The 26,787-nt window shown below is 45.1% G+C and overlaps 1 protein-coding gene across 3 annotated transcripts in view; it reads left to right on the forward strand.

Annotated features, from left to right (window-relative positions):
* Positions 1–26,787, forward strand: part of pip4k2b (phosphatidylinositol-5-phosphate 4-kinase type 2 beta) — a 98,230-nt gene that overhangs the window by 56,610 nt on the left and 14,833 nt on the right. For all 3 annotated transcript variants that reach the window (XM_033034883.1, XM_033034884.1, XM_033034885.1), the window contains 3 exons: positions 7,017–7,169; positions 11,806–11,952; positions 16,016–16,054. In XM_033034883.1, the coding sequence (XP_032890774.1) occupies positions 7,017–7,169; positions 11,806–11,952; positions 16,016–16,054 (339 nt within the window). The remainder of the gene's footprint in view (positions 1–7,016; positions 7,170–11,805; positions 11,953–16,015; positions 16,055–26,787) is intronic.

The raw sequence follows: 26,787 nt of genomic DNA on the forward strand, positions 1-26,787 counted from the left end.
GACACGCTAGAGGCAGGAAACATGTTCCCGATGTTGGGGGAGTCCAGAACCAGGGGCCACAGTTTAAGAATAAGGAGCAAGCCATTTAGAGCGGAGACGAGGAAACACTTTTTCTCACAGAGAGTGGTGAGTCTGTGGAATTCTCTGCCTCAGAGGGCAGGTGGAGGCAGGTTCTCTGGATGCTTTCAGGAGAGAGCTAGATAGAGCTCTTAAAAATAGCGGAGTCAGGGGATATGGGGAGAAGGCAGGAACGGGGTACTGATTGGGGATGATCAGCCATGATCACATTGAATGGCGGTGCTGGCTCGAAGGGCCGAAGGGCCAAATGGCCTACTCCAGCACCTATTGTCTATTGAGATACATTAAAACTCCTACAAATGCTTATACAAAGACACAATGTCACAGGGAGAATGTGCAGGTTTCCAATAGCCTTGGATAAGAGTTTTAATGTCTTTATTTGAGGGGGGGGGGGGGGCTTGCTGGTGGTTTGTAAGTATGTCTCACTGGAATTTGTTTGTGTTTGAACTATTTAAAATCTCCCTCAAACTCTGATGGTGATTTTTTTTCATTTTCTGTCCGGCTTGTGGTTTTGTCTTTAGTTCAGTTGCTAATTTAGATTGTCTCATGGCCGGGGTGGGACGTGAAGCCACTGTTTCCCGTCACAAGGTTGTAAATCAATGATCCACAAGACACGTAAGCTTCAACTGGGCAAATTGAGCGTTAAATCCTCACTTTATAGCAGAAAAGTGGATGAAAGAGTGTGAGAGGCATTTGCAAGACTTTTGGCTTTAATACGCACTTATATAAACATTGCATCATGGCAGAAGTTATAAAAATTTTATAAATCTTTTGTACTACAAACCAATATGTCTCTTTTTTTGTTGCCCCCTGATGTTGTCATTTTTACAGACCTCCTGCCTTTTCAACTAATAACATGGTAATTTTACAACTTAAAAAATGTATGTTTCTGATTTATGGCAGTGGACACAGGGGCTGCTAACTAGGTAACAGTGGCCTTTTCTTCATCCTCCGTTCCCGCATGCAGTAGATCATAGTTTCCCAACATGTTTGTCATTATTCTCCCTGAAGGGTTTAGGCGGGTATTGGAGGTGGCTTTCAGCTTCATGCCAAAAAATAGTCTCCAGTGCAAAATATCCAAGATGTAGAATTGGATGATAATAGCCATCTGTTGACAGTTCCAACATTTAAAACTCTCCCTCACAATGAAGTTAGTGTGTTACAATCCACAGCCTCGACCCAATTGAAACCTCAAGTGTTCATGGCTTTTCTATACTTCAGTTTTTCCTTTTGCGATATTACTCATGAAAATCTAAAATCTTTCTCCCTGTGATCATTTAGGTTTAGGTGTCAGTGTCGAACTCTGTTTGCATGCTATCCAAACAGGTCAGATATACTATTCGAGGTACAGTGTCGAACTTTGTTTTGCATGCTATCCAAACAGGTCAGATATACTATTAATAAATAGTGTAGGAAGGAACTGCAGATGCTGGTTTAAACAGAAGACAAACACAAAAAGCTTGCTTAAATCAGCGGGACAGGCAGCATCTCTGGAGAGAAGGAATGGCTGACCCGAAACGTCACCCATTCCTTCTCTCCAGAGATACTGCCTGGCCCGCTGAGGTACTCCAGCTTTTTGTGCCCATCTTCTATTAATAAATAGTTTAGTTTAGAGATACAGCAGGGAAACAGCCCCTTCGAGCCACCGAGTCCATGCCGACCAGCGACTACCAGCAAGCTGGCGCCACTTTCCATACAGGCACAGCAGAGGACAGGATCACAGCTGGGTCTCACTGTGCCACCCACGTAAGACATCTACAGTATCTACAGGAAGCAGAGGCATTGGAAGTAGAGTGTTTACTCTCCCATTGTTTCGATATTGCTGGTTCATGACAAGTTGCTGGTGATATCTACTCCTAGGACCTCGAAGCTTTCAACCATCTCTGCTGCAGCTCCATCAGGGTATGTGTACCACTTCGCATCCCGAAGTCGAATAGTGACAGAGTAACCGAGGGAATGCTCAAATTTTAAATACATTGAAGACAGCCTTTTAGTAAGATACACGCCCTTTGCCCAAATGATGTCTTCTGATGATTCTTTTGAACATGCTTTAAGAGTTAGTCTTAGAATGATGTAGCACGGAAACAAGTTCTTCACCCTGCGAGTCTGTGCCGACCATCAACCACACATCTATAGTAAACGACATTCTCATTGATAGCAAACCAGGAAGGAAAAATGATTAACCGCAAGTAACTTTTATGTAGAAAGTGAAGTAAAGTGTGACACATGTGCATGGGATTAAACTAGGAGCTGAATTATCAGGGCGGCACTGTGGTACAGCCTCACAATACCAGAGACCCGGGTGCTGAGTTTGCATGTTCTCTCTGAGACCATGTGGGTTTCATTTGGGTGCTCCAATTTGCTTTGTAGGTTAATTGGCCTCTGTGAAATCACCTTTTGTGTTAGGGAGGGGATGAAAAAGTGGGATAACATAGAAGTAATGGCCATGAGCATCCTCAGTGTTGCATCATCTCAGTGGGCTGAAGGGCCTGTTTCCCTGCTGTATCTCTAAAATTAAATCTAAACCTTTAAATTAAAGGTATGACCATTTTATCAAGGGGAAAGGGAATGGCACTCCACATCATTACACTTTCAGGGCAAGTATATTTTCAGCAGTAATTTTGACTGAGAACCTTTAAGTTCAGATTGTATTTATACATAGTAAAATTTGCTCTCATTGGAAAGCCTGCAAAACAAAGATTTTTGCTTGACCTCGTACACGTGACAATAATAAACCTAGACCGAGTGAGTTGAGTTTAGTTTATCGTTATGTGTTCCAGTGAAAAACCTTTTTGTTGCCTTCCTAACCAGTCAGCGGAAAGATAATACATGATTACAACCGAGCCATCCATAGTGTACAGATGATACATGATAAAGGGAATGACGTTCAAATCAAGTTAAAGCCAGTAGACTCCCATCAAAGATAGCCCAAGGGTTCAAGTTCAAGTGAGTTTATTGTCATGTGTCCCTGTATAGGACAATAAAAATCTTGCTTTGCTTCAGCACACAGAACATAGTAGGCATTTACTACAAAACAGATCAGTGTGTCCATATACCATAATATAAATATATACACACATGGATAAATAAACTGATTAAGTGCAAATAACAGATAATGGGTTATTAATAATCAGAGTTTTGTCTGAGCCAGGTTTAATAGCCTGATGGCTGTGGGGAAGTAGCTATTCCTGAACCTGGTTGTTGCAGTCTTCAAACTCCTGTACCTTCTACCTGAAGGTAGCAGGGAGATGAGTGTGTGGCCAGGATGGTGTGGGTCTTTGATGATACTGCCAGCCTTTTTGAGGCAGCGACTGCGATAAATCCCCTCGATGGAAGGAAGGTCAGAGCCGATGATGGACTGGGCAGGGTCTCCAATAAGGTAAATACTGTAGTAGTTCAAGACTCTCCAGTTGTTGGTGGCGTGGCTCAGTTGCCCATTAACTTGGCTTCATATGCAGCACAGACATTGTAGGCCAAAGGGCCTGTTCCTGTGCAATACAGGTCTACTACGTTCCTTGTTCTATAAATATATCATCACTGAATCATAAATGAATTCCATGATTCTGACCCACCTGTGGAAAACAAGGTACAATGCTGCAAAAACTGCCTGTCACCTATATCCAAATCCCAGCAAATGCTGTAACCAAGCTTCCCGTAAACGCTGAGTAACTTAATTTAGTTTCTATGATGATAAAAGTGAAATAGCCTTGGGTAAAGCTGCTATTTTTGGAGCAGCTATTCTGAAACCTCTGGCATTTAATCATTAATGAATGTCAAAGTGCCTGTATGCTATAAAACCTGGTAATTGGACATGTAAAACAAGTTGTCAGGTCTGTAGAATGAATAAGCAGCCCATTGTGTGCCTGCACAAAACAGAACACTAAATATATGTATTTTGGCAGCATTTATAAGAAATTTGTGTTTTTAACTGTCCACTGTTGCATGGTACCAGAGCGGAACTTAGAAGTATGCACTTTAAGCTTTTGTATAGCAGTGTAGAATTAGGCGAATCCAAGATTTTAAACATGGAAGGCTCCACAATTTATTATAAAGGAAAAGTAATAAATGAGAAAGGAGATACGAAGTGGGAGAAAATTGAACGACCCTCACCTTCAGCTTGTGGTAGGCTTAGCTAAATCACCATTTAACTTTAAACATATGGAGTTGTACTCTATTACACATCACTACAGACAGATTGGATGGTGAGAAGGTATTTGCAATTGAAGGAATATAATTTGGCCTGGGGAGAGAGTTGGGGGAGTTTCAGAAGGGGGAGCTAGTTGTTTCAAGTCTGGGGGGAGCGATGACATTGTGGTATAACGGTCCATTAACACGGAGAGTGACGTAGATGATTGAGACTGTGGTCCTGAATTTGAATCGACGACACAACAATGGTATGAGACAAGAGTTGGCTAAGATTGGAGAGGATTATTTATGGAGTTTATGTCGAACAAGCCCATACAAGCATTTAAGGAGCTCCTTGCAGAGAATTGTGTATGCAGCCCAGACCATCGCACAAACCATCCTCCCTTCCCTGGTACACAAAAATGCTGGAGAAACTCAGCGGGTGCAGCAGCATCTATGGAGCGAAGGAAATAGGCAACGTTTCGGGCCGAAACCCTTCTTCAGACTGATAGGGGGTGGCGGGGAGAAGCGAGTGAGGTACAGGGAGTGAGGTAGTTGAGGTGGGAACTATCACATTGTTTAAAAACACATTTGGACAGGTGCATGGATAGAATAGGTTGAGAAGGATATGGGCCTAACACGGGCAGGTTAGGCCCGTGCCTCACCTCCCTTCCCTGGACTCCATCTGCACTTCACGCTGCCTCGGCAAGGCCGCCAGCATAATCAAAGACAAGTCTCACCCCGGTCACTCCCTCTTCTCTCCTCCCCTCCCATCAAGCAAGAAGTGGAGAAGTGTGAAAACGCACACCTCCAGATTCGTTCCAGACACACTCCACTTTCTATGCAAAAAAAAACCCACTTGCCTCGCATATGTCCTTTGAAATTTGCTCCTCTCACCTTAAAGCTACCCTATCTAGTCCTTGACATTTCCATCCATAGAGTCATTCAGCATGGAAACGGGCCCTTTCGCCCAACGTACCCATGCCGACCAATATGCCTCATCTGCTCTAATCTCACCTGCCCCGCGTTAGGCCCATATCCTTCTCAACCTATTCTATCCATGCACCTGTCCAAATGTGTTTTTAAACATTGTGATAGTACCCACCTCAACTACCTCACTCCCTGTACCCATCACCTTGTCTGTGCAAGTACTTAATGAATAATCTGGATGATGGTGCAAAATGGATGGATCTAAAAACAATATGTATGGAGGGGTTTCTTGGTACCTATTAATGTGCAGAATCCAGTTTGAACGATGAAGATGGTAGCCAAAAATGGTCATGCACTGAGCCTCATTCACTTTTCCTTGCCTAATGTTATTCTTGCCTCTCCTTGAAGGGTTGGTTTTTCATTTTGAACGGACTATGAGAGTTAATGTCTGCAGGGAAGCGAAAGAAAGTGGTGTGGAAGTGACACTGAGCTCTGGTGGACCATATCAAGGCCTCTTAAACTTTCCCCATCATTGGACAACTTTCTGAAAAAGTAATTTCAAGAGATTTGGGACCAAGAATGACTGATGATTAACGTTTAAAAACTAGCCCTCTTGCATGGAATGTACATCAGAGACCCACACCACCCTAGCCACACTCTCAGTTCACCACTGTCATCGGGAAGAAGGTACAGGAGCCTGGAAACTGTAACGTCCAGGTTCAGGAGCAGCTTCTTCCCAACTACCATCAGGCTATTAAACACTACAACCTCCAAATAGGCTCTGATCTATATGGACTTGGGGACATTGTTTTGAATTTGCGCTATTATTGTCTATTTATTTGTCTTTAAAAATGTGTATACATATATATACACTGATTTTTTTTTGTGATTTATTATGGGCTTTATTTGCATATCTGTTGTGCTGCTGCAAGTAAGAATTCCGTTGTTCCATTTCGGGACATATGATAATAAAACACTCTTGAGAAGAAAAAAATGGCTTTATGCCTTTATGCTTAATTGTGTCTTTGCCCACTATAAATCATCCAATCCAGTCAGCACAAACACCCCTCCCCCACCCGTACACTCCCTCTCCTCCACCCCTCCCACACCCGTACACTCCCTCTCTCTCCACCCCTCCCCCACCCATACACTCCCTCTCTCTCCACCCCTCCCCCACCCGTACACTCCCTCTCTCTCCACCCCTCCCCCACCCGTACACTCCCTCTCTCTCCACCCCTCCCCCACCCGTACACTCCCTCTCTCTCCACCCCTCCCCCACCCATACACTCCCTCTCTCCACCCCTCCCCCACCCGTACACTCCCCCTCTCTCCACCCCTCCCCCACCCATACACTCCCTCTCTCCACCCCTCCCCCACCCGTACACTCCCTCTCTCACCACCCCTCCCCCACTCAAGTCGCACCAGGTTCCTGTTCTCACCTAGCAAACAGCTAACAATGGCCTGTTTTCTTTATCATGGTTACTTTATTTGCATATATCGTTCATTCATTTCTTCCATAGCTCTCTACATCACTGTCTATATCTCTCGTTTCCCTTTCCCCTGACTTGTCTGAAGAAGGGTTTCGACCCAAAACATCACCCATTCCTTCTCTCCAGAGATGCTGCCTGCCCCGCTGAGTTACCCCAGCATTTTGTGTCTGCGGTTTAAACCAGCATCTGCAGTTCCTTCTTACAAGCACAAACCTCTATTCCCTTCTGGACTGTTTATTCAGCATTCCCATCAAACGTGTCTATGGCATCCGACACAACCCCTACCTGTGGCAACAAGTTTCAGAAGTAAGACCTTAGAACATAAACCACCATGCCCGCAATCTGTGATGGTATTCCTACAATGTCTGATTTCAAAGCTGTTCTTTCTTTCAGAACTCGGTAACACGGAGTGCACCCGTCAACAGCGACGCACAAAACCGAATGGGAGCTAGGTTCTTAACTACGTACGACAAGAGATTCGTCATAAAAACCATAACTAGTGAGGATGTAGCGGAAATGCACAATATTTTAAAGAAATACCATCAGGTACGCAAGCAAAGTTTGGTCTTATTAAGCACTGTGATTAAAACTTCTGGAAGTTTCTCTGGAAGAACTAGAGCAGCACAGTGGCGCAGCGGTATAGTTGCCGCCTCACAGCGCCAGAGACCCGGGTTCGATCCTGACTACGGGTGCTGTCTGTACGGAGTTTGTACCTTCTCCCCGTGACCGCGTGGGTTTTCTCCAGGTTCCTCCTGCATTCCTAAGACGTGCAGGTTTGTAGGTTAATTGGTTACTGTAAATTGTCCCTAGTGTGTAGGATAGTGCTAGTGTACGGGCGATCGCTGGTCGTTGTGGACTCAGTGGGCCGAAGGGCCTGTTTCCGCGCTTCATCGCTAAACTAAACCACACTATACTACGTGAGCAATACGTTGGTACTGCTCTGGCCTTTTGTTGAAGCCATTAGACAGGAGTAGTTCATTAATTGAGGGTTCGCCGATGAAAATATATGAAACCTATTGCACCTTGAGAAAGATTTAATTTATTTTGAGGAGGTGGGGAAAAGGGGGAGGAGAACGGAAGAGATGTATTTTTGAGGAAGGGAAAGAGATTTATTTCTGATTGACACTTTGTCAACTGCTTAAAACGAGACTGAAGCTGGAAGAGGACTAACCTTGAGCTAAAACGTGTAATCTTGGCTGCCTGAATGATTGATTACTGTGCAATGATCAAGGAAGTTAAACTAGGGCCGATTTAAGTGTCTGTATAGAGAGATGAAGCAAGTGTTTACAAGGAAAAAAACGTGTGTATTATGTACTGTATGCACACACATAGAAACATAGAAACATAGAAAATAGGTGCAGGTGCACCCTGAGTTTCAATAGTCAATAGACAATAGGTGAAGGACTAGGCCATTCGGCCCTTCTAGCCTACACCGCCATTCAATATGATCAAGGCTGATCAACACACACATATAAACACACGCACACACACACATATAAACACACACGCACACATACACACACACAAACACACATGTATAAACACATGCTCACATATACACAGACGTATAAACACTCGCACACATATACACACACATACATAGAGACACACATAATATATATATATGCATAAACATACACACATTACACATGAATAGTATATATGTGTATATATATATATATATGTGTGTGTGTGTGTGTGTGTGTATATATATAGTTAAGTACACACATACACACATAGCATATATACACATATATACACACAGGGTATATACATACACATACACATAGTATACACTCACATATACACATGGGAAATATGATTTATTGATTAGTACAGGTGACAGGGGTTATGGGGAGAAGGCAGGAGAATGGGGTTAGGAGGGGGAGATAGATCAGCCGTGATTGAATGGCTGAGTAGACCTGATGGGCAGAATGGCCTCATTCTACTCCTATCACTTATGATCTTATGATGACCTGGCCATTCCACCAGACTAACATATATTGCCTACACTACGACTTAATCAGCCTTATGAAGTAGCACTTTTTTGTTGCTTAGGAAGAAATATGTGTATATAATATAACTATAGCTGTTGATGGGACATATGACCAGAAGCAACTCTCCCTGACTGAAACCTGTCACCTACACCAGGATTTAATAAGCCTTAAGAAGTTGAGTTTTTTTGTTGCTGTGACCTATTGGTTAAAAATTAGCACCAGATGTTCCATCGATGACTCACGCATAAAAGCTCTGCTTGATGTTATATTAGCCCACAGAGACTGGGTCCAAAGTCCATATCCTTAAAGGCATTGAGTAAAACGAACCCTGCAGATGCCCCGTGATGAAGATGGAGGTAAAAAACTGTCCAAAAACTGACTGTCTGGTGTACCAAAAACAACCTGGTACTCAACCCATCAAAGATAAAAGAACTGGTCGTCGACTTCAGGAGGAAGAGGAGAGAGGAACCTGCTCCTTTATACATCAAAGGAGACATGTTGGAGAGAGTCACTGGCTTTAAGTTCCTGGGAATAAACATCTCCCAGGACCTCAAATGGCAAATGAACACCGTCACTCTCGTGAAGAAGTCACATCAGCGGCTGTATTTCCTCAGGTCTCTGCGGAGAGCAAACGTCTCACAGCCGCTGCTGCTGTCCTTCTACCGATGCGCCGTGGAAAGTATCCTCTCCTATGGCATCCTGGTGTGGTTTGCTAGCTGCACTGTGGCTGAGAGGAGGGCGCTGCAGAGAGTTATAAAAACTGCACAGAGCTACAGTTACAAACGCTAAACTGCCCTCCTTGGATGATATATATAGGGCCCGATGCTTGCGCCGGGCCACAAACATCAAGCAGGACACATCCCACCCTGCCAACCTCCTTTTCACTCTGCTACCCTCTGGGAGGCGATTCAGGTCTCTGAAGGCTCGCACCGGTAGACTAAAAAATAGTTTCTACCCATGTGCGATAAAAGAGCTTAATTCCAACAGAGAACACTGGGGAAGCACAATGTAATTCCAAGAAATGCAACATTCTTTTAAAATTCTTTTTAAATACTTATTTATTATTTTTACTAATAAGTGTACATATGTGTCAATGGTTGTCGTGTTTGTGTTTTTTTAACCGGAGGAGATGCAATGGAATTTTGTTGCACAGTATTGTGCAATGACAATAAACGTATTCATTCATTCATAAAATGGACAATGTTTCTGACTCAAAGATAGACACAAAATGCTGGAGTAACTCAGCGGGACAGGCAGCATCTCTGGGGAGATGGAATGGGTGACTGACCAGTCTGAAGAAGGGTCTCGATCCGAAACGCCACCCATTCCTTCTCTCCAGAGATGCTGCCTGTCCCGCTGAGTTACGCCAGCTTTTTGTGTCCAACTTTGGTTTAAAGCAGCATCTGCAGTTCCTTCTTAAACGTTTCCTGCTCTGTACGAGGGTTGGTGTAAGCAGGAATGCAGGTCCAAGTAAAAGTGGGAATTATTGTTTTGCATCTTGTGAGTTGGTTTGCACCATGGGATTCGATGCCCAGCAAGAATCGGCTTTCTAGAAAGGAGCAGAGTGGCGCAGGGATAGAGTTGCTGCCTCACAGCGCCAGGGACCTGGGTTCGATCTTGATCTCGGATGCTGTCTGTATGGAGTTTGTACATTCGCCCTGAGACCGCTTGGATGTTTTCCAGATGCTCTGGTTTTCTCCCACATTCCAAAAACCTGCAAAATTGGTTTCTGTAAATAGTCCCTAGTGTGTAGGAAGTGGATAATAATAATAATAATAATAAATGTTATTTTCGGGCGCCTTTCAAATCTCAAGGTCACCTTACAAAGATTAAACAGAAGAGAAAAAAACATATAGTCGGAGAAAAATAAATAATAAGGACATCATTAATACACAAATTAAAGATAGAAATCGCTCCAAAGACACAAAATAAAAAAAATTAAAAAAACACAATGTGAAGAGAGAGCAGCGGCAGCTAAAGCGCGCCAGCGTCCACTCTCTCTTCCGACAGCCATCTTGGACACAGACTAACAAAGTACCTTACACACAGAAAAATCATCCCCCCACAGAGGTTACCACTGTGGGGGAAGGCACAAAAGTCCAGTCCCCAACCCCAGTTCTCCCAAAGGTCAGGCCTATTGAGGTCACCGCTGTTGCCTCAACGTAGGCCCGATGTTCCTGGCCGTTCTAGCCGGGTGGTCTTGCCCCGGCGTCGGGAGAGTCCTCACAGTGGCTGGGCCACCTGGAACGGCCGCTTCCTAGCAGGGGATTGTCGGCTTCCGAAGCCGACAAGGACGCACCGAGTTGGAGCTCCCAGGCTCCCGATGTTAATGTTGGCGCCCTCCGCTCCGCAGACCCGCAGCCCGGAGGTGTTGCTCTCGGCGGTCCAGCTCACCGGAGCTCCAGCGCGTCGACCCAGCGCGGCGACCCAGGCAAGGCATCGCCCGCTCCGCGATGGCGCTCCAGCGCTGTGCCGCCACCGAAGCCGAGGTGCTGGGCGGTCCCCACCAGGAAACGGCGCTCCAAGCCCGCTGGTAGGCCACGAGGACGGGTCGACGGGCAGCCCAGAGAAAAAGCTGCCTCACCGACCAGGTAGGGACCTAGAAGTAAGGTTACCTCCTTCCCCCCACAATAAGAAGTCCATTTCTCCGAAAAAACGACGAACAAAACGAACTAAAAGCTGGAGAGAAAAAATGAATTAAACGGACGGCTGCTGGTTAGCAGCCGTTCCCCAAGATGGCTCCTCCTCCTCCTCTGCAGGATGCAACAGTGGGACAACATAAACTAGTGTGAATGGGTGTTCGATGTTCGGCATGGACTCGATGAGTTGAAAGGCCCATTTTGGTTAGTTTAAAGATACAGCATGGAAACAGGTCCTTCTGCCTACTGAGTCCGGGGCGACCAGCGATCCCTGCACCCTAACCCTCTACGAGACACACTAGGGCCAATTTACAATTGTACCAATCAAATAAATCTACAAACCTGTACATCTTTTGAGTGCGGGAGTAAACCGGAGGTCCTGGAGAAAACCCATGCAGGTCATGGGGAGAATGTACAGGCAGCAGCCGTAGTCAGGATCGAAGCCCAGGTCTCTGACGAACTAAACTGAAATGTCAGCAGGTTAATTAAATCGTGGTGTTTCTAACATTGTTCTGCTTAACGATATCTTTTGTTTTTCCTCTCCAGTACATTGTGGAATGCCATGGCAACACACTACTTCCCCAGTTCCTGGGCATGTATCGGTTAACAGTGGACGGCGTGGAGACATATATGACCGTAACAAGAAATGTATTTAGTCACAGACTTACTGTCCACAGGAAATATGATCTGAAGGTACGACTCGGGCACAAGTTGGAATGTTTTAAGTGTGTGTCCATTTAACTGCAGCACAATACACAAGCGGAACCAATGAACGTTAGTGGCTTCTTTAGACAGGGAAAGGGTCTTTGGATTTATGTCACTCTTCGTATTTAAACACTTTAAAAAAGGAACTGCATGCAGCCAACAGGGAAGAGAAACCGGGCAAGATTCTGTGGGTGGACTAGATTCTTGTACTGCCGAAGGTAGACACAAAATGCTGGAGTAACTTAACGGGACAGGCAGCATCTCTCGAGAGAAGGAGTGGGTGACGTTTCGGGTCGAGACCCTTCTTCAGTCTGAAGAAGGGCCTCGACCCGCAACGTCACCCATTCCTTCTTGCCAGAGATGCTGCCTGTCCCGCTGAGTTACTCCAACTTTTAGTGTCTACCTTCAGTTTAAACCAGCATCTGCTGTTTCTTCCTGCAGTACTGTAGAAGCTGTAACTATATATACACACACACACATATATATAAATAGATAATATTATATATATATATATGCACGCACACACACACACACATATAAACAAATAATATATATATATATAATGTTATATATATATTATATATATAGATATGTGTGTGTATATATATATACGCACATATATAGACACATATGCACACGTGTGTGTGTGTATATATAGCACACACAAATATGTATATTATACACACACACATGTATATTATATACACACACACACACATATGTATATTATATATGCACACACACACACACACATGTATATTATAAACACACACACACACACACACACACACACATGTATATTATATACACACACACACACATGTATATTATAAACACACACACACACACACACATATGTATATTATACACACACACACACACACATGTATATTATATACACACACACACATGTATATTATATATACACACGCACACACATATGTATATTATACATACACACACATGCTTTATAAGCTTTCTCGGGTGAACAATGCAAGATTATTTCCACTGGTCATGGAGCCAGAAAACGGGTCATCGATTTAAAACTGAAGTGACAACAAGAGAATTTAGGAGCAATATCTTTAAATGTAAGATTGTTGGAACGTGGAACAGTTGTGGCAGAGGCAGTGAGCTCTTCATGGCGATAATGGCCAGTCAATTTTGTAAAATTATATGGTATCAAAAATGCTGGAGAAACTCAGCTGGTGAGGCAGCATCTATGGAGCGAAGGAATAAATAAATAACAGTCACAAATCCCAACAGATATGTTTTTTAAAGGTTGAGATTAGGGGACATGATTGGGTCTCAGAATAATGACCCCATGTTAATGAGAGTAAAAATGATGGCATTTTAATATGATAAGTGGATTAACTGGTCTATTAAATGGTCTGAGTATTTGGCAGAATATCCCAGAATATTATTAATGGCCACAGAGAATATGCTTGCTAATATTTGAATGCATTTAGCTCCTTAATAATAATATCATTACCAGACAATTGCTGAATTATAACCTGTTCAGCACCAAATGTTTCAAGTCCAGCTCTTAAATGAATTAATTATTTGTAAGTCAACTAATTATGGAGTGGACCAGTAATTTAATTATTGACTCAAGTGAATAATTATGAGATGCAGAGTATAAGTTAACTTAATTTAGAAAAAGCCAAATGCATTGTATAGAAAGTGAATGGATCCATTGTATAAATAAAAATGGAAAATTTATTGGCTGCCCTCAGGTCTTTAATACTGAACACACCGCACAATATGGTACACAGACATGGGAATCAATTGGGCCAAAGTTGAATACAAAACTGCTGAGCTGTACAATATAAAACTGTAGGAAATTCCAGGACAAGAGGCCGTTCATCGCGTTATGTTTACACCGCTTCCACTTTCCAGAGCAATTCTAGGGGCGGCACGGTGGCGCAGCGGTAGAGTTGCTGCCTTACAGCGCCAGAGACCCAGGTTTGATCGGGTGCAGTCTGTATGGCGTTTGCACGTTCTCCCCGTGACCTGCGTGGGTTTTCACCAGGTGCTCTGGTTTCCTCCCACATTCCAAAGACGTGCATGTTTGTTGGTTAATTGGCTTCTGTAAATTGTACCTTGTCTGTAGGATAGAACTAGTGTACAGGTGATCTCTGGTCAGCATGGACACGGTGGGCCGAAGGGCCTGTTTCCACGCTGATTCACTAAAGTCAAAATAATATTTCTTGCTGCATTTTCCATTCATACTGTTGAACCTCACTGCTTTAAATACTAATAATTTTAATTTAAGAACAGTATTAATGTAAAATATAGCAAAAATAAATCAAATTGCTGTACTTGCCATCACATGAAGTACCAAGTCTTCAGAGAGGATATCACTGCTAATCAGTGTACAATGTACTGCTGTTATGTATAAAAATAAGTAAACTAAAAATCTCTTTCCACAGTTACTTTGCATAATACTTGAAATAAAATCCACTGGTTTGAGCTTATCGTCATAAAACCAAATTCATCAAGTATAGGCTCTGCTTAGACTTACACCTAACCCGATCTAGTTGACCACTGCGTAGGAAGGAACTGCAGATGCTGGTTTACACCGAAGATAGACACAAAACGCTGGAGTAACTCAACGGGTCGGGCAGCATCTCATGTCTGTCCTAGGGTAAGAGGGAAGTCTTTTAGGACCGAGATGAGAAAATCATTTTTTACACAGAGAGTGGTGAATCTGTGGAATTCTCTGCCACAGAAGGTAGTTGAGGCCAGTTCATTGGCTAGATTTAAGAGGGAGTTAGATGTGGCCCTTGTGGCTAAAGGGATCAGGAGGTATTTTTCAGGGCTCCCGCAACGGCGACTTCTCCCGCCCGAGTTGCGGGGTTGAAGAGCTCCTGGAGCGGGGCCTACATCACCGCCCCGCGAGGCTTGGAATGGCCGCGGGAGTTTGCGAGCGCGCGCCGGGGGCTCTAACACCAAGACCCGGTGTGCGACCTTGCATCACCCGGCGTGGCTTTAATGGCCACGGGACAATTCGCCATCGCCCGCCGGGGGCTTTGACTTTGACTCTGACATCGGGGGGGAGAGTGCAGTGGAGAGATAAGTTTTTTTGGCCTTCCATCACAGCGATGTGATGGATATTTATGTAAATTATGTTGTGTCTTGGGTCTATTTGTTTGTAATGTATGGCTGCAGAAACGGCATTTCGTTTGGACCTCAAGGGGTCCAAATGACAATAAATTGAATTGAAGTATGGAGAGAAGGCAGGTGTGGGATATTGATTTGGATGATCAGCCATGATCATATTGAATGGCGGTGCAGGCTCGAAGGGCCGAATGGCCTACTCCTGCACCTATTTTCTATGTTTCTAGGTGCCCACTTAACTGTGGGCTAATGGTTGACGGCTCATGAACAAAAGGGCGTCGGAGTGCCAAATTCAAGTTAATGTTTTTGAATGTTATGAAGTTGGTTCATATTTTTGCCAGTAGTTTGCGAATTCCGGATTCCTTAATACCGGGATCAACCAGAGTGTGCTCTAATTGGTTTTATCTCCCTCCTGTATGGGAAGGAACTGCAGATGCTGGTTTACATCGAAGATAGACACAAAATGCTGGAGTAACTCAGCGGTTAGGCAACACCTCTAGAGCAAAGGAATAGGTGACATTTCCGGTCGAGATCCTTGAAGAAAGGTCTTGACCCGAAATGTCACCTATTCCTTTTGTGATCTTATGGGTTTTCTCTGGGTGCTCTGGTTTCACCCCACATTGCAGGTTTGTCGATTAACTGAATTCTGTAAATTGTCCCTCGTTTGTAAGACAGAACTAGTGTACGGGTGATCGGTGATAGGCTCGGACACCATCCCAAGGCCCTTGAAGAATGGTCTTGACCCAAAACGTCACCTGTTCCTTTTCTCCAGATATACTGCACGGCCTGCTGAGTTACTCCAGCATTTTGTGGCTATTTTCTTTATCTCCCGCCTCGTTAGTGTGGTTATATTGCATGGAATCCAAGAACAGAATAATTTTAATTCCCTTTTAAAAAGACATTGGCAATAATTTCTTGTTATTTAACTCCGTAGGGTTCAACAGTGTCAAGGGAAGCCAGTGGAAAAGAAAAGGTACGGTGATCTGTATTTGCGAATTGCATAATTGTCTTATGTTCATAGGTTTCATGTTATTGGAGGAAAATTAGCCTGTTTGGCCAATCAAGTCTACTCCGCCATTCAATCATGGCTGATCTATCTTTCCCTCTCAACCCCAATCTCCTGCCTTCTCCCCATAACCCCCATGACACACGTACTAATCAAGAATCTATCAATCTCCACCTTAAAAATATCCATTGACTTGGCCTCCACAGCCGTCTGTGGCAATGAATTCCACAGATTCACCACCCTCTGATTAAAGACACAGCTCCTCATCTCCTTTCTAAACGTACGTCCTTTTATTCTGAGGCTATGGCCACGGGTCCTAGACTCTCCCACTAATGGAAACATCCTCTCCACATCCACTCTATCCAGTCTTCTCAGCTGCATTTGTGTAACACAACAACCCCCACGCATTCTATGCTACCCCACTGCTCTGTTGCACTGTATGTAACACAATAGCACCCTTGGCTCAGAAGCAACTTTACAGCAATGCTTTTACCTCAGAAATACAACTGACATTAAAACTATAATGCACAATCAACTGCATCATTTTATTTCTGATACCCCCCCCCCCCCCCCCCAAAAAATCTAAGTACAAGGGGGAAAAAAGCTTTGGAAAATCTTGGCCATTTTGGATTGATGGAATCGACAGGAACATAAAAGATGCAGAGGTTTAAGGATTCTTCTCCTATTGGCATGAGCCAGACAGCATGGAATTAGGCCCTTCGGCCCATCGGATTTGTGCCGACTATCAAGCATCCATTTAGTTTAGAGATACAATGCGGACACAGGCCCTTCGGCCCACCTAGTCCACACCAACCAGCGATCCCCGCACATTAACACTACCCTACACACACTATGGAAAATTTACAATTTTGCCAAGCCAATTAGCCTATAAACCTTTACATCTTCGGGGTGTGGGAGGATCCCGGAGAAAACCCACGCAGGTCACGGGGAGAAGGTACAAACTCCGTACAGACAGCGCCCGAAGTCGGGATCGAACCCGGGTCTCAGGCGCTGTGAGGCAGCAACTCTACCGCCGCGCCACCGTGCCGCCCAAAACATTTAAACTAATCCCATTTTATTCTCCCCATCCTCTCCTCCCAGTTTCTATCAATCACCTGCACACGAGGGGTAATTTACAGGGCAGACACAAAATGCTGGAGTAACTCAGCGGGTGAGGCAGCATCTATGGAGAGTCTCTCGAGAGACCCGAAACGTCACCCATTCCTTCTTTCCACAGATGCTGCCCCACCCGCTGAGTTACTCCAGCATTTTGTGTCTACCTTCGATTTTATCCAGCATCTGCAGTTCTTTCTCACACAGTGTTAATTTACAGTCACAAATTAACATTCCGTCCCACTCTTCTTTGGGTTAAGGGAAGAGACCAGCCCTCCCGGAGAGAACCAATGCAGATACAGTGAGAATGTGTCAGATCCACACAGCTAGCACCTGAAGTCAGGATTAAGAATAAGGGGTAAGCCATTTAGAACGGAGACGAGGAAACACTTCTTCTCACAGAGAGTGCTGAGTCTGTGGAATTCTCTGCCTCAGAGGGCGGTGGAGGCGGGTTCTCTGGATGCTTTCAAGAGAGAGCTAGAAAGGGCTCTTAAAAATAGCGGAGTCAAGGGATATGGGGAGAAGGCAGGAACGGGGTACTGATTGGGGATGATCAGCCATGATCACATTGAATGGCGGTGCTGGCTCGAAGGGCCAAATGGCCTACTCCTGCACCTATTGTCTATTGTCTATTGAAACTCAGGGTGCCAGAGCTATGAGGCAGGGGCATCCACTGAACAGCGCTACCCTTTAGTGAGACACACCCAGCGGTAGATGAGATCATGTGTAATAATTAGTTTCACAGCAGGAGGATAGCTAATAACAAAACATTGCAGCAACACTCCGATACCAAGTCCCAAGGGGCTTGCATTAGAGTGCGTTGGCTCTCCTGTTGTCTGGAGAAGGTGCCACCAGGGATGAACAAGGGTGGCACAGCTGGTAGAACTATTGCTTACAGGCATGAACGGGGTACTGACAATAGACAACAGGTGCAGGAGTAGGCTTTTCGGCACTTTGAGCCAGCACCACCATTCAATGTGATCATGGCTGATCATCCCCAATCAGTACCCCGTTCCTGCCTTCTCCCCATATCCCCTGACTCTGCTATTTTTAAGATCCCTATCTAGCTCTCTCTTGAAAGCATCCAGAGAACCTGCCTCCACCGCCCTCTGAGGCAGAGAATTCCACAGACTCACCACTGTGAGAAAAAGTGTTTCCTCGTCTCCGTTCTAAATGGCTCACTCCTTATTCTCAAACTGGCCCCTGGTTCTGGACTCTCCCAACATCGGGGAACATGTTTCCTGCCTCTAGTGTGTCCAAGCCCTTAACAATCTTATATGTTTCAATGAGATCCCCTCTCTTCCTTCTAAACTCCAGAGTGTACAAGCCCAGCTGCTCCATTCTCTCAGCATATGACAGTCCCGCCATCCTGGGAATTAACCTTGTAAACCTACGCTGCACTCCCTCAATAGCAAGAATGTCCTTCCTCAAATTAGGGGACCAAAACTGCACACAATACTCCAGGTGTGGTCTCACTAGGGCTCTGTACAACTGCAGAAGGACCTCTTTGCTCCTATATTCGATTCCTCTTGTTATAAAGGCTAACATGTCATTCGCTTTCTTCACTACCTGCTGTACCTGCATGCTTACTTTCATAGACTGATGTACAAGGACCCCCAGACCCTGTTGTACTTCCCCTTTTCCCAACGACGCCATTTAGATAGTAATCTGCCTTCCTGTTTTTGCTACCAAAGTGGATAACCTCACATTTATCTGCATTAAACTTCATCTGCCCACTCCCCCAACCTGTCCCAACCTATCCCCCAATACCATGTGCCCTAATTTTCCCCACTAATCTATGTGGGACCTTATCAAAGGCTTTCTGAAAGTCCAGATTGTGGATGATCAGCCATGATCACATTGAATGGCGGTGCCGAATGGCCTACTCCAGCACCTATTGCCTACTGTCTATTGTCTATTCACAGTGCCAGAGTCCCAGGTTCGATCCTTACCCGGTCTGTGTGGAATTTGCATGTTCTCCCTGCGACCGCATGGGTTTCCTTCAGGTCTCAAGGACGAGTCTCACTCCCTCATCTCCCCTCTCCCATCAGGCAAGAGGTACCAAAGTGTGAAAACGCACACCTTCAGTTTCAGGGACAGTTTCTCCCCAGCTGTTATTAGGCAACTGAACCAGTCCTGACCCACTATCTCCTTCATTGGAAAGCCTTGGACTATTTTTAATCGGACTTTATCTTGCACTAAACGTTATTCCCTCTATCCTGTGTCTGTACACTGTGGACAACTTGATTGTAATCGTGTGTTGTCTTTCCGCTGACTGGATAGCACACGTCAAAAAAGCTTTTCTCTGTGTCTCGGTACACGTGACAAGAACAAATCTACAGGGTCCTCCCACATCACAACAGGCTCGTAGGTTCATCGGCCTCTGTAAATTGCCCCTATTGTGTAGGGAGTCGTTGAGAAAGTGAGATAACTTAGAACAAAAGTGTGAATGGGTGCTCGATGGCCGGCATGGACCCGGAGGGCTGAATGGCCTGATCCCTTGCTGCATCTGTCGACGGTTCACTTAACTAAGACTTTCACTGCTTCTGTGCATTTCCCGACAATTAGACCGAGGCCCAGGGGGCCGTCTTTGGCGACAGTAGTCTGAGACGGTGGTAGACCAGGGAGACAAAGCTTTGGGAAAAACAATGAAGACACAAGAGACTGCAGATGATGGAGCCTCGAGCAAAGATCAAGTTTTTGGAGGAACACTGTGGTTCAGGCAGCATCTGTGGAGGGAAATGGAGAGCAACGTTTTGGATCAGGTCCCTTCTTCAGACTGATGGGAGGAGGAGAGGGGAGGTAATCGGCAGAAAGAGAAGAGCGGAAGGGGTGGAGGCAACAGCTGTGCGCTCTAGTCTGAAGAAGGCCCCTGACCTGAAACATCTTCTGACTCCTTCCCTCCACAGATGCTGCCTGACCTGCTGAGTTCCCCTGTATTTCGCGTTAGAGAAAAACGATGTTCCTCAGAATTAACAGTGTCAGCCGATGTAAAATAAGACTTCCCCAGATAATTCTTGCAAGAACAAGATTGAACGGGACATCATAATGGCAATGTTAAACCTACTCGAAATAACGCAACTTAATCCCTGTCCCTAGTGTAACTGACACAATTTATCCAGAGACAAGTGCATGGGTTTTTGTGATGTTTAACCTCTGGTGAATTTCTCAGTTACCAATGTAATTTTGTAATGTGTTTGTGTTATTTCTGCAAGGGCATCATCCTATTGGGAGTACCTTATTCTTCTAAACTGAATCCCATTAAACGCAACGATTAAGAAACATCTGTTACAGAAACATGGATAGGAGTGGTTTATAGGGATATGGACCAAACGCAGGCAGATGGGACTAGTATGGATGGGAGATGTTGGTCAGTGTGGGCCGAACAGCCTGTTTCATTGCTGTATGACTCCATAATCGATAATGTACCAGAATATATACAAAAGGACTGTGCCAGCCTGCTTGTGAACCACATCTCTCCATTCCTTGCATATCATGTGCCTATATAAAAGCCTCTTAAACGCCACTATCATATCTGCCTCCACCACCACCCCTGGCAGCACATACTAGTCACCCACCTCCCTTTATTTACAAAACCTGCCCCGCACATCTCCTTTAAACTTTGGTCGACATAAAATGCTGGAGTAACTCAGCGGGACAGGCAGCATCTCTGGAGAGAAGGAATGGGCGACGTTTTGGGTCGAGACCCTTGTTCAGACTGATGTCAGGGGAGTGGGAGGGACAAAGATAGAATGTAGTCGGAGACAGTAAGACAAGTGGGCGAACTGGGAAGGGGATGGAGAGAGAGAGAAAGCAAGGGCTAGCTGAAGTTAGAGAAGTCAATGTTCACACCGCTGGGATGTAAGCTGCCCAAGCGAAATTTGAGGTGCTGTTCCTCCAATTTGCGCTGGGCCTCACTCTGACAGTGGAGGAGGCCCAGGACAGAAAAGTCAGTGTGGGAATGGGAGGGGGAGTTGAAGTGCTGAGCCACCGGGAGATCAGGTTGGTTAAGACGGACTGAGCGAAGGTGCTCAGTGAAACAATTGGCGAGCCTGCGCTTGGTCTCGCCGGTGTAGAGCAGCTGGGCTTGTACACTCTGGAGTTTAGAAGGATGAAAGGGTATCTCATTGAAACATATAAGATTATTAAGGGCTTGGACACATTAGAGGCAGGAAACATGTTCCCGATGTTGGGGGAGTCCAGAACCAGGGGCCACAGTTTAAGAATAAGGCAGTTTAAACCATTTAGAACGGAGACATGGAAACACTTTTTCTCACAGAGAGTGGTGAGTGTGTGGAATTCTCTGCCTCAGAGGGCAGTGGAGGCGGGTTCTCTGGATGCTTTCAAGAGAGAGCTAGATAGGGCTCTTAAAAATAGCGGAGTCAGGGGATATGGGGAGAAGGCAGGAACGGGGTACTGATTGGGGATGATCAGCCATGATCACATTGAATGGCGGTGCTGGATCGAAGGGCCAACTGGCCTACTCCTGCACCTATTGTCTATTAAACTTTAAACTTTCCCACTCTTACCTCAAAGTTATGCCGTCTAGTCATTTCCATTTCCACCCTGGGACTGTCTCCCCTATCGATGTCTCATAATTCTATATCGGGCAACTGAACCATCCTATCAACAACTTGAGCGAGGTCCTCACTAGAGACACTCGAAGTATCTTTAATTGGACGTTACTAGACTATCTTGCACTAAATGTTATTCCCTTTATCGTGCGTCTGTGCATTGTGGACGGATCGATTGTAATCATGTGCTGACTGGTCTGGTCGGCACACAACAAAAGCTTTTCACTGTACCTCGACACACGTGACAATAAACTAAACTATTACGACTTCTGTCAGGTTTCTCCTCAACATCTCTCATACTGGAGAAAACAATCAAAGCTGTGATCGAGAACATTTAAAAGCCGATAACTTTCTTAAAATTTAAGAGAACTGAAAGAAATTTTCAGTTATTATAGATTGAAGCATTCTGAAACAAATATGAAACAATCTTACCTAGATTACTAGAAATTAAAGCATATAATTAGTTAGTTACCTATTCAATTACTAATTACAAAATTCAATTACTAGATCTAAATTCCATCCATTTCTTAAGAATAGATTAACATTTTTAAATAGCCTAAGTGTCCAAATAACATTCACACAAGAATTCAGAATATAACATAGTTTTTAAATCTCATTGTCATGGGTTTTTAGGCCAAATGGAAGGAATTTAATGTTTAATACCTGTAAATTAATGGCCATTTAAATCAGCTTGTGAGTGGGATTTTCTGGAACAGGACCATTTGGAACGTTCAGGGTGCGATTAGTCCCCCATATCGGCAGCAAATACACTGCCGGTTCTTCGGGGGGGAAAATCACCGCTTCGCAACTTAAAATGTGAATTAAATACATCTTACAAAATTCTTAAGGGGTTGGACAGGCTAGATGCAGGAAGATTGCTCCCGATGTTGGGGAAGTCCAGGACAAGGGGTCACAGCTTAAGGATAAGGGGGAAATCCTTTAAAACCGAGATGAGAAGAACTTTTTTCACACAGAGAGTGGTGAATCTCTGGAACTCCCTGCCACAGAGGGTAGTCGAGGCCAGTTCATTGGCTATTTTTAAGAGGGAGTTAGATGTGGCCCTTGTGGCTAAGGGGATCAGAGGGTATGGAGAGAAGGCAGGTACGGGATACTGAGTTGGATGATCAGCCATGATCATATTGAATGGCGGTGCAGGCTCGAAGGGCCGAATGGCCTACTCCTGCACCTAATTTCCATGTTTCTATGTTTCTATCTTAAGAAACACTTTTATACATAAATATAAACTACTTTCTTTTACCCGGTCCTCCATAAAATCCGTCCCCGTTGTCGGCATTGGCGGCTTCAGAAGCTGATTTTAAAATCATTCCAGCGATTAACTTGTCAGGTTTATTTTTCTTTAAAACACACAGAACGGCCGTCGGAATGATTCTTTAGCAACATCTTGCACTCCAACAAATATAATTCAGGACCAGGTCGGAAAACCCCCCCGTTTTAACCCCGCCCCCACCCCCCCACCCCCTCAAACGCGCCAAAATCGCGCACACGGCCAGTGGCAGAATTGCAGCGCCGCTGAAGGTAAGTTTTGTAACATACCTAGTCTTGGTGGGAGATGTTGAGTAAATAGAAACGTAAGCGCCCGAGAAAACCCACGCGATCACAGTGCCCGTAGTCAGGATTGAACCCGGGTCTCTGGCGCTGTAAGGCAGCAACTCTGCCGCTGCCCCACCGTGCCGCCCAACATCTTTGAGGTTAACTCTCTGGAATGGTGCTGGATCTGTGTCACAGCTCCCCTCCCGATCATCAGGGGTCCACCATCGCCTGTGGGCAGTTTGATCATTTGTGGCTGCCAGACACCCACTAACCCACTCACTCACCCACTCACTAACCCACTCACTAACCCACTCACCCACGCCACTCCACCACCCACTCACTACTCACCCCTCACTCACCCACTCACCTCACTCACGCCCACTCACTCACTCACTCACTCACTCACTCACCTCACTCACTAACTCACTCACCTACACTAAACGCACCCACTGCATCAAGCACGCACGCACGCACGCCGACACACAGTCACGCACACGGAACGCCGCAAGCAAGAAAGCAACTGCACGCACGCACGCGCACGTACGCACCACGCACTCACGCACGCACGCACGCATCACGCACGACCCACGCACGGCACCACACACGCAGTCACGCACGCACGCACGCACGCACTCACACGCAGCACCTCAATCACTCACGACACGCAAGCAGACTCACGCACGGCACGACGCACTCACCCACTCACTCCACCCACCCACTCAATCACTAACTCACTCAGCGCACTAACTCACAATCCACTCACTCACTCACTCACTCACCCACCCACTCACCCACCCACTCACTCACTCACTCACTCACACTCACCCACTCACCCACCTTGGTTCGAAGGTGCCAGTAGCCACAGTGCGAGCGGGCTCTGTCGCTGGCCTGCAGGGGGTACACCCTGTAATGGGCTTTTTCTTTTCTCATTGTATCCCGACAATTTGTCATCTCTCCAATAATCCTTTACATCTGCACATCTCGCACAATGAATAGCTTTTTATTTGATGTGTGTCGACCATTGTTGTGCAGCCATTCCGTCTCGCAAACAGGCAGGAGATGAATGGGCTGTCGGTCTGACTTCAGCTGGTATTGGGTGAATGAGCTTGGCACATCAATCATCTGCAGCACACTGCAAACTCACTGCATTAATCGTGCAGCTCCAGCACATAAATAAACACACTAACGGTGATTGAGTCACACACAGCATGCATTATGCATTTTTAATAGGCATTGGAGAAAAGATCATAGAGTCTTACAGCATGGAAGCAGGCCATTCGGCCCAACTTGCCCATGCCGACGAAGATGCCCCATCTACACCAATCTTTTCCTCAGACTAGCACGGTGGGTTTGCTAATGGTTTCGATTTCTCTTGGCTTTCGAATGTTATTATGTGGCTAATGAATGTAACTCAAAGCTTATCACTGTACCTCACTACACGTGACAATAAACTAAACTGAAACTAAAGTGGCCCAACGGGAAACCTGGCTGAGATTTAAATTTCGCCTCACCCTAAAAATCAGTATTGTAGTAGCTTTGTGAATAGAAGGAGCAGCATTCTGAAGAAGGGTCCCGGGCACAAAACGTCACCTATGAACATTGTCCAGAGATGCTGCCTGACCCGCTGAATTACTCCAGCACTTTGTGTTTATATTTATAGCAGCTTTCCTGATCACCAACATTCACTGACAAGAAGCATCTTGGTCTGACAACCGAGATGAATCTTGGAGTTTGCTATTTAAGGAGCCTAATGATCAAATGCTACCGGTTATATTCCTGGTTAGTAAATGATGACTGAAATATAGCCATTGACCATGTCTACTGATCTCTGTAATCTCAATCCTGAAGGATATGCTTGTGAAGTTTAATATTTCTGTGCATTGGTCATTAAAGCAGCAAAATTTAGTTTAGTTTAGAGATACAGCGTGGAAACAGGCCCTCCGCCCCACCGATTCTACGCCGACCAGCGATCACTCTTGCACTGGTTCTATCCTACAAACTAAGGTTAATATACAGAAGCCAATTCAACTACAAACCTGCACGTCTTTGGGATGTGGGAGGAAACCGGAGCATCCGGAGAAAACCCAAGCGATCACAGGGAGAGCGTGCAAACTCCGTACAGACAGCACCCGTAGTCAGGATCGACCCGAGGTCTCAGGCTTTGTAAGGCAGCAACTCTACCGCTGCGCCACCGTGCTACAGTAGCGATAAAGCAAAATGTATGAGTCTTCGGTCATCGTGAATGCTGCACCTCTTTGTTGAGGGATGTTGAGTAAAAACAAATGCCATTTTGAACCAAAATTATTCGTGCTCCTAAAATGGTGTAACACCATTCATACTGGCTTACTATTGGAGAGGCACTATTTAGTGGACATAGAAACATAGAAAATAGGTGCAGGAGTAGGCCATTCGGCCCTTCGAGCCTGCACCGCCATTCAATATGATCATGGCTGATCATCCAACTCAGTATCCTGTACCTGCCTTCTCTCCATACCCCCTGATCCCTTTAGCCACAAGGGCCACATCTAACATTAAATATAGCCAATGAACTGGCCTCAACTACCTTCTGTGGCAGAGAATTCCACAGATTCACCACTCTCTGTGTAAAAAAAGTTTTTCTCATCTCAGTCCTAAAAGATTTCCCCTTTATCCTTAAACTGTGACCCCTTGTTCTGGACTTCCCCAACATCGGGAACAATCTTCCTGCATCTAGCCTGTCCAACCCCTGAAGAATTTTGTAAGTTTCTATAAGATCCCCCCTCAATCTTCTAAATTCTAGCGAGTACAAGCCGAGTCTATCCAGTCTTTCTTCATATGAAAGTCCTGACATCCCAGGAATCAGTCTGGTGAACCTTCTCTGTACTCCCTCTATGGCAAGAATGTCTTTCCTCGCAACCCTAATGGATGCGTGTCCTACTGACACCTTACTGTAAAGGCTGACGGATGAAAGGCCATCGCTTACACACGCTAATACAGGGCTGTCGGTTCCCGTGATGCATTAAGTCAGCAGCTTTGAGGAAAGAACGTGTAAGGACACAAGGAGATAGTCAATGAAACATTGTTCCCTCTGCTGTGTTGCTTGCAGACAATATCTCGGTTGTCAATGGATGAATAAGCTGCCTGTTGGAAAAAAAAAAAGAATTATGATGTGGTGTAGAGCTTTTGTGTCGTGACTTAAAGTAAAAAAAAAAAAATGCCAGGGATCAGCGCAGTGATGTTTCCTTTGAAATAGAACTTACACCGTCTAAAAATTATTATACATCTCGAGTTTTGATTCTCATTTATGGAAAGACAGGGTGGGTATAATTTGAGAGGGGAACATAATTTAAAAAAACTCAATGTCAGAACAACTCTTAAAAGTATGTGCATAGCAATCTGTGGTGTGAGTTTGTGGAATGGTCTGGAACAGGAGATAAAACTTAGCACAAGCATAATTCAGTTTAAAAAGATGTACAAAAACAC

The sequence above is a fragment of the Amblyraja radiata genome, chromosome 16 (assembly GCF_010909765.2).
Source record: "Amblyraja radiata isolate CabotCenter1 chromosome 16, sAmbRad1.1.pri, whole genome shotgun sequence".
NCBI classification, from domain to species: domain Eukaryota; kingdom Metazoa; phylum Chordata; class Chondrichthyes; order Rajiformes; family Rajidae; genus Amblyraja; species Amblyraja radiata.